The sequence below is a fragment of the Mesocricetus auratus genome, unplaced genomic scaffold (assembly GCF_017639785.1).
Source record: "Mesocricetus auratus isolate SY011 unplaced genomic scaffold, BCM_Maur_2.0 Super-Scaffold_15014, whole genome shotgun sequence".
In the NCBI taxonomy this organism is placed as follows: Eukaryota; Metazoa; Chordata; class Mammalia; order Rodentia; family Cricetidae; genus Mesocricetus; species Mesocricetus auratus.
Genome location: NW_024429186.1, coordinates 5613258 through 5622985, shown reverse-complemented (window position 1 = coordinate 5622985; position 9728 = coordinate 5613258). Strand labels below are relative to the sequence as shown.

At 39.7% G+C, this 9728-nt stretch overlaps 2 gene segments (V, D, J or C); both read right to left on the bottom strand.

Annotated features, from left to right (window-relative positions):
* Positions 1–1521: 1521 nt before the first annotated feature.
* On the bottom strand, positions 1522–1976 carry LOC101844184. The segment is given in 2 exon segments: positions 1522–1772; positions 1874–1976. Coding segments are annotated over 2 exon segments (342 nt in total).
* A 5985-nt stretch (positions 1977–7961) lies between these two features.
* LOC110340580 lies at positions 7962–8455 on the bottom strand. The segment is given in 2 exon segments: positions 7962–8290; positions 8373–8455. Coding segments are annotated over 2 exon segments (372 nt in total).
* Positions 8456–9728: the final 1273 nt, after the last annotated feature.

The window sequence follows — 9728 nt, the reverse complement described above, 5'->3', positions numbered from 1 at the left end:
ACTTACATGTCCTCATCACTGTTCAACGTGAGGAAAGGAACTCAAGCAATGCCCTCCAGCCTCAATGTGTAGATTAAAAGAGTATATCATTCAGCCTCCTCCAACAAGGCCACACTTTATGCAACAAGACCACATTTCCTCCACAAATCTACACCTCCTAATGGTGCCAATAAGTATAAGTTTATGGAGGTCAAACACCTTCAAACTGCCACAGAAACCCAGATCAGAATTACACACAGGTGCTTCACGTCATTTTTCTGGGACAGTACTGTAAATAAGACCCAGAGAAACAGGAATGGAAGAAAAGAGATTGATATAACAAATTAGGGGAATTGAATTCATGTAAATATAAGGGAAAAACAAACACTTTCCTATTTGTGTGAATTAGGAACTATTGGCAGCTAACTGATGATCAGTGAGTGTCACTAGCTACATTGGCCTCATGTCTTAGTGTTGTGCCTCACACCCATTTTATTACATTCACCACACTGGGTCATGGCTGTGTCACTTGCCCATGGTCTGTGTGAGGATGACATAATAGACACTGAAGGTAAATTGGATTCAACGGTGACTGACCCTGCCTGATTCCCTAGTTTTGTCAAACCCGAACACTCACAGTGCTCTAACCAGGGAATCTTACTCTCTCTGTGCCCTAGACTCGGGACTCCACAAATTCAAGGGTCCTGTGTTTCTTCAGGGTCTGATTCTGGTCTCCACACAGAATAATCTGCTCAGTGTGAGCCTCTGCCTGATATCCAAGTCAGAGTACATCCTACATGGAAAAAAGCATATTGGGGCTGTGGAGATAGCTCTGTGGTTCAAGTTCTAACCACTCAAGTAAAAGGATCTGTGTTTAGTCCTCTGTGACTATAAAGAGAGGTAGGAGTGGGAGTGAACCAGTAAGCCCTCCTCTGAGATGTAGATCATTGTGATCATTGGAAGTCACTGGAAATTCAGTTTAGGCAGTTGCTGAGCTTAAGTCTCAGTGATGGAACTTATCTAAAAAACATTGTGTAGGTGTGTAGAAAAAGTAACCTCATGCCAACTTGTATACAAACAGACAGACACACACACAGAGGGGTGAGGCAGGGAGGGGGATAGAGAGAAAGACAGAGGGAGATAAAGAGAGAGAGAGGAAGAGAGGGAGAGATATAGAGAGATCAAGAAATTGACAGAGATACTGAAACAGAGCCAGAGAGAAATATTATAACAAATAAACACATATCCGCACAAAATGATATTTAAATAAATCAACCTTTGGACCCTTCAAGGATTACTACACACTAAAACTGTAGAGAGAAGCCCTGAGTGTGATATGGAGAAGCAGTCCAACACAGAGGAGTGCAGCCCTGTATAACTCTGTGAACAATTTTTCTGACACACAGATCTCTGTATAATCTCACTGCCCCCTGCTGGTCCTGAGAGCATTGGAGGAATGTTTGTGTCTGAGCTCACAGTAGCAGTCACTCACTGTGTGATGTGCACAGTAATACAAGGCTGTGTTCTCAGACTTGAGATTGTTCATTTGCAGATATAGGGTTTGTCTCTGGATATTGTGAATCGCCCATTCACGGCATCGGCATAGTAGATGTTACTACTACCACTACTAATGTATGCGACCCACTCCAGCTCCTGCCCTGGAGTCTGGCACACCCAGTTCATGGCATAGCTGCTGAAGGTGAATTCATAGGCCACACAGGAGAGTTTAAGGGACTTTCCAGGCTGCACTAAGCCTCCTCCAGACTCTACCAGCTCTGCATCACACTGGACACCTGCAAATCACAGAGAATTGTGGTCATAATACTGTCACAGAAAACCATTTTTCTCTTTCTTTTGTCAATACAACATACCACATCTCATCTCTGCTAATTACCTTTTAAAATAGCAACAAGGAAAATCCAAGTAAGCCCCAATCCCATGGTGAGTGGTCTGTGTTCTGTGCTGATCACAGAATGGTAAGACATGGGAATCAAGGACTCGGCTCTTCTGCAAGACTTGCAGGGTCAGGGCAAGGCTGGTTTTACTGGGCACAGAGAAGTCTTATTTGCATGTCTTCCTGCTGTAGCACAATCTGGATTTGGATCTGTTCAGAAGACAATGATCAGAGCAGATATAAGACATCAGATACACTGGTGAGAGATAGAAATTATAGAAATTTACACAGTGTAGTAATTTTCTGTACACATTTTTATTAACAATTACCACATTTTATCAACATGTGCACACAGCATGTTGTGTTTTCATACTGTTAGTTACCCTTAATTTAAATATGAAATTAGAAAGGCCCCACACAGTTGAATAACTATATAGGAACTTATCTGGTGTCAGCTAGTAAGTTTACCCAGCCTCATGGTCCTCCTCCTCCCTCCCTGGCCAACCACCAGCCTGTGTATGTGGCCTGTGGCCAAGTGTGTCTCAGTGCCTCAAGAGGCCCTCCTAAGTCACTGGAGTTTCCCAATTCAGTCCCGTTCTCCTGCTCAGCATGGTTTTCTTCTGCCAAACTGAGTGCCTCCCATGTTGTTCATCTGATCAAGCCAAAGATGTCCAGCATTCAAGGAGAAAGCACATCTCCACAGCCCACCTGCCCATTCAGAAATCAATACTTCTGCCATGCCAGTCCATGGAGCCCTGGTAAGCAAGAAGCCTGTGGAACAGGCACCCTGAACAGCCGCTAAACATCATGGCTTTCCCTGGCAACAAGCTGGTTGCCCAAACAAGCGTCCCTAAAGCCATGTGGCATTTGCTTTCCTTCCCACCTTTAAGGTTCCTTAGCACTCCATACCTGCAGGATACCACAATCTGCCTGGGGCTCTTTCATTTCCTTTTAATAAAATCCAGGTTTAATTTTTGCAAAAGTGATTTACGATATTTCAGATTACAAGGGGAAAAATACAGAGCACCTGTGGCAGAGCTGTGTTTGTCCACACACCTGCACCACCTTCTGGCCAAGCATTATTTATTGCATGTAAAAATCCATTCCTCAACCACATGTCATTAGAGGTAAGTTTTGCATTCTGGGAGTTTAAACTGATACCAGGGCAGAATTTTAGAGATCTCATTGTTTATTAAAATAAAGACATCATTGGAAAGGATTATAACATGACCCAAATATATTTATATCTAATGCTAACAATTACCTTCATAATCCACATAATATCCTGGAAGAGAGGACTTAAACACAAGGCAGAAAGAAGGGAAGTTGTGCAAAATATTGCTAAATTAGAGGCAAAAATTCAAAATCTTCAGGTCAATGGGGAAATGTCTAACAAAGTAGACACCTTGGAACTTAAACATAATAACTTACAAGACAGAATTGATTCCATGCCCACTGTCCTTTTGGTCAAAGTAGAATTGATTCAGCAGCACATTATCAGGCTTTCAGAAACTACTTGCTCCTTGTCTGATGCCTCGACTAACAAAATTCACAAGGTGGAAATCTAGACTGTTAAAATTACTAAAACAATCCATTCCATGTCTGAGGATAATGACCTCTTATCAGATATACCACTGTTCATAGAAGGCAACTTACATGCAATTCAGATAATATCTAATGATGAGAATATCAAATGCTTGGAATCACGTATAAATGATGTGTCCATGAAAAGGACAAACTCTATGAAGCTCTTAGAAAAACGTTTAACCAAGGAAATTCAATCACTCAGAGAAACAGTCATCACTAGACTGCAGATTTTATATAACTTACAATTTGATACATTAGATTCAGATGAACTACCATCAGGTCATGGCAGAGGTTTACCTACACCTCTCAGATGGCAGGATGAACTTCCTAAGGTTGTTATGCCATCTCTTCGGGTCTTCCCAGTAGTATCTATGACTGAGAAAACAGCAACAAGAATGAATCCTGATGGTTCAGTTGCTTATCAGTGGGAAGTAATACAGATGAAGGACCTTAAGGGGATAAAACATACCACTGTTTCTTGTATTATTCACTTGCCATATGTCAGGGAATTATTGAATTCATGGGCGAGTGTGAATAGGTGGACCCTAAAGGATTGAAGTCAATTGATCTCAGCTATACTAGTAAATTCATCTAAAATACACTGGAGAGCTTCATGGATGGAGGAAGCAAAGGGTTTCAAACTTCAATGCCTAAAGAAAGGTTATAAAGCCCCCCAAGATTGTAAAATTTTTGGTGAGGGCGCTCATGCTGACTTCCAGGCTCAGGCTGAATACGATGAAAACATCTTGTCTTTAAGCTGTACAGCAGCTCTGAATGCTTTGAAAAAGGTTCCTGAACAAGGAAAGAAAATAGAACCTTATACCAATTTGGTTGAGGGACTGGGAAAAAGGTTCACTAAATTCTTACAAAGACTGTCCAGAGCAATAGAATGCAGGTAACTGAGTCAGATTCTAGGCAAATCTTTATAGAAATGCTATCTTATGAGAATGCAAATCCAAAATGTAAACAGGTGCTTTGGCCATTAAAAATCATATCAGCACTATTAGACAAATGGATGTTGTATACAGCTAATATTGATTATAAAGTTCAAGATACAGAAACTTCGGTAGGGAAGGCAATTTCTAAAGTTCTGAAGAGGCACCAAGAGTACAAGGGCATGATTTGAAATAACTAAAATGGCCATTAAAGGAGACAAGGGCTTGAATAGTCCACGAATAATAACAGTTGAGGCTATCACAAGAATTAGAATAGGTAGAAAAGAGAATACTAGAAACATATGCACACCCTTTGGATCCAAAACTAGAGTGCATTCAGATTATTTTGCCATATAGAGTATACCACCCAGAGATTTTGATGCAGAGGGAAGATACCATATTCAAATGTATTTTTGCCACATAAATAGAATAAAACATTGAAGACATATATAAGAAAGAACTCTGAGTTGATTTTAAAGTGAAATTAAGACTTCATCAACTAGCTGTAAGGGACCCAACAGAAATTATTGCATCATTAACTAATGAATAAATTTCCTCTTTATGGAAGAATAATGAACATTGGCAAAGGGCTTGTAGTATCTTTGTGTTAACGATTAGTAACAATTATCCTGAAACAGAGACAATAAGGTTCATGAAGTAAACAATTTCGGTTCTTACACTCATTGTAAGAAAAACACCTGTCTCTAGAGTTCTTACACTATACACTAATGAAAAAAATTCAGGAAAGGCAGGTTATAAACCAGGAAAAAAATAAAGCAGTTCAAAGCCCTTCAAACTGTACAAAAGGCGAATTGTACAGCATTCTCATGGTACTTATGGGTTTTACAGAGCCTCTCCATGTATTTACTGACTCTCAATATTCAGAGTCATCTTACACATTGAGACCACTGAACATCTTCCTGACAATACAGAAATAACTTCATTGTTTATATAATTGCAGGAAACTATCTGAAACAGAACGCACTATATATATATTCATTTATATGTATATATGAATTATGAATCACACATCATATCCCATATGGGTCTGCCAGGTCCTCTAGCAAAAGGCAATGATGAGATTGATCATTTATTAATAGGAAGTGTGTTGGAAGCTTCAGAATTTCATAAGAATCACCATGTTAATAGCAAGGGCTTAAAGAAGGATTTTTCCATCACTTGGAAACTAGCCAAGGAAATAATATGAAACTTCCCCACCTGCTCATTCTATAATCCAACTGTGTTACCAGCAGGCAGAAATCCCAAAACTGTTTGCAGAAAAGAAATTTGGCAAATAGATGTGTTTCACTTTCAAGAATTTGGAAGTATCAAATATGTGAACCATACCATGGTCACATTCTCAGGTTTCCAATGGGCTACTGCTCTTAGCTCTGAAAAGGCTGATTATGTTATCACAGACTTCTTATAGATGATGACTGTTATGCTTATGCCTGCACAAATAAAAACTGACAATGCTCCAGCATATGTCTCCAGCAAATTGGAAGACATTTTCAAATATAGTAACATAAAACACATAACTGTTATACCATACAATCCCATTTCTGACACGAGATAATGTAAAATTTTTAAACTACACAAAATAAGGATGTCCTGTGACATTTTATTGAGGAAGAAATCATTTATGTGAGAAGCCAAGAAAGTCGAGAACCAAGGGTCCACACATTGCTCTCCAGGTCGAAACTAGAACCCACATGGAAAGAGTATCCTTCCTATAGCTCTTTTTATCCCCTGTATGTTCTGCGTACCTGTGAACACACCCTCCTTACACTTAACCAACCTCAACATCACTTCTCCCATTGATCTCTAACTCACAGGCAAACAGTCCAGCTTCACTACTTTTATTAGCAAGAGAGATATCTATCACTGTAAGCATCCTGGCCAAGCTAATAATAAACACCTGGAAAAGCAGAAAACTCTGATAACAAGTTCTATTCCAAAAAGAAGGGAGTTGCAACAGAGCTTGTGGATGACAACATCTGGCATGTACACAAATGTCACTCAGAGTTTTCCACAAGACAAGACTATAATAAACACCTTCAAAGAAATGATTTATGAGCTATTGGGTTTAAATTAATCTTTACAAGGATGTTAATTTCCAACATGTACTTTGTGAAAATGTTAATTAAATTAACCCTTGTAGAGCATTAACACATTGGAAGCAGTAGACATCCTATTTCTCATCTATGTGAGTTAATAACATTCAGTGATGAAATTTCTCGATTCTACTCCTCATGATGTAAAATAAATACAAAGTTTTTCATATTATCTAAGCTTCCCTGTGATTTATCAAATCCATCATAACCAAGTCTTAAAATTACAGATCTTTTTGGGAAAAACCATGGAAATTTTTATTTTTCTTTGTTTAATAGCAAGTGACAAATGGATATTGTAATCATCCCAGAATAAGCTGTAGCAAAGAGTCCATAGGATATTAATCAAACAGCAAGGGAAACCACATATTCTAAAATGAAGTTGAAATAGGGTTTTTTTCTTCATTTGTTTGTTTGCTTGGAAGCACATGGGTATATTTATATGACATGGGGTTATCTAGTTGTTGTGGGGAGCCTCAGCCATTCTTAAAGAACTAGGCTTCTTTCAAGTTCCTCTGATGGGAGGATTGTTACTTGAGTTCACAATGAAGTCTCTCCCATGTCATTGGCACATTAAGGCATACCATATGGTTCAGATATAAGAACGCCTGGATATTGGAAGTATTGTCACTGATACTGATGCTGGAGTTCAAGTCCATACTACAAAGTGTGTCTCCAGTTGTCCATATACAATCCCAAAATCTCCTATGACACATTTACAAAAAAATTGATTACCAGTGTAAACAAAGAATAATTTCTTTAATGTGATGTATTAATCACAATGCAACTTTTGTTATTTTTGTGTGAAATATCCCAACTTTGGGTAAGATTAATAACTTCACACAAGTCTTTGTACATAATTAATGCACAGTGGACCTCAAGAAATCCATGTCCTACATTACACTATGGGTAATACAACTGCAGTGATGTGAGGATTCCAACAATTTGTGACTCATTCCCTACTTACAGCAGCAACAGCTTCCTGTCAATACTCTAGGAAGTGCTATCGTGTGCAGATGTATCTGAGGATGGAAGGAATGGAGAATCAAGAGAATACGTGATTGAGCTGTTAAGGGGATTACAACTGCAATGCCAAAGTCAGCTGACTTTTAAAAAGATGCTCATTAAATTAAATATATTCGTAAGACAAGAGAGTTGACTCAGATGGTAAATGTTAGAACCACAATCAAAATGAAAAGAAATATTACTGTGTACCCTGTCTTAAGAGACAGAGAAACAAATAAATGTGACTTTATAAAAACACAGAATTTCAGCATCAGAGAGTGAAAATTCCCCTTGTCTTCTCTGTATTTAGGGAACATGAAGAAAAGTCAGAGGAAAGCAGGTTATTTTCTTTCTCTGTTCTGAGTCTTAGAGTTGCTGGGAGTGGTGAAGTCTGAGCACCACCCGCTGGCCCCAAGCTACTCTGCAGGGAGTTTTGTGTCTGGGCTCAGGCTAAAATCCCCTCACTGTGTCTCTTGCACAGTAATATGTGGCTGTGTCCTCATTGGTCACAGAGTTCAGATGCAGGAAGAAATTGTTCTTGGATGTTTCTCTGGTGGTGGAGATGTGGCTCTTGAGGGATGGGTTGTAGTTGATGCCACCACCATAGGTTATGTACCCCATCCACTCCAGCTTCTTCTCTGGAGACTGCCTGACCCAGTGCCAGTAGCTATTTCCACTGGTGATGGAGTAATCAGATACAGAGCAAGTGAGGGACAGTGATTGTGATGACTGAACCAGGCCAGGTCCTGACTCCTGAAGTTGGATCTGGGATAGGAAACCTTAAGAGAAGAAGAGTCATTTCTGTCAATCACATGTTGTCACATCCCTTCATGAACATGTGTATAAGATGGTTACACTTACCATAAAGGGCTGTCACTAGGTACAGTAGAGCCAACAGTCTCATCTTCTAGGCTAAATCCCTTTTCTTGGAGGTCAGCATCCTGTGAGAGTGATGTGAGCTTCCACAGCCCAGGAGAGGATTTAACTTTGAGCTTGAAGATGCATTTGCATGTGAGGAGTCAGCCTTGTACTAATAAACGAGAAGGGTGAATTCCACTCCATTTCATTATAACAATATGGACTTCATTGTCTCTGACTTCCTACAGTGTGAGTCTTGAATAAGGGAGCCAGGGAATACAGGAGATCACAGGAAGCACATCTTGGCATGGACCTTCCTCCACTACCCAGCCCAAATTCACCATCAAATTCTGCTCCTGTACTTTTTTGCTTTATCTCCAATGAATTCTTTCTTAACATTTTCTATACATATATTTTTAAAACCTTATTAATTTTTTTGCATTCCAATCCCATTTCCCCCGATATCCTCTCCTCGTGCATTTCCCACTCCCTTGCCACCACCCATCTTCTCCTTTGTGATGTTAAATGCTCTACTAGGAATCTACTAAGCCTGTCTCATCATCTCACTGAGGCAGCAACAAGGCACCTTTCCATCCCCACACCCCTCTCTCTTGGCTGAGCAAAGAATCTCTCTATGTAGAATGGACTCCACTAAGTTAGTTTGTGCATTATAGTTAGATCTTAGACCCATTGCCAGTGGCCTCCAAAATTATCCCAGTCATGCCACCATCACCTATATTAACAGACTCTAGGTCCATCTTATACAAGTCCCCCATTTGTCAGACCAGTGTCGCTGATCTTTAACTCTCTCTTGTCACCCGATTCTGTGGTTTTCCTGATCTTGGTCTTGACCCCTTTTATCATACTATTGCTCCACCCCCACTTTGATTGTACTCCATACGATTGACCCAATGGTCAGTTGTGAATTTCTACTTCTGCCTCCATCTGTTTCTAGAAGAGGGCTTGGCTTCTGGGGTTGCGGATTGTAGGCCGAGGCCCTTTTGCTGTATTTCTGTAATCAATTTATGAAGGAGTACATACTATACTTGCTTTATGTATGTGGATTACCTCATTCAGAATGTTTTTTCTAGTTTTGTGCATTGGCCTATAGATTTTAGGATGTCTTACATTATTCCCCATCTCTCTTCTGAGGTGGTACTTGAATTTTGGGCAGGATGTTGATACAGACGAATAAACAGTAAGTGAGCATTCATACACCCATTGGCAACATTTTGACCACTCATGAGTATCTGCATTAACCATTACACACACCATACAGAAACTTTTGTCATCAAGACTGAGAGTAGAACTAATCAATTGGGAGTAAACATAAAGATTTGCAAAGCAGTTTGACAACAT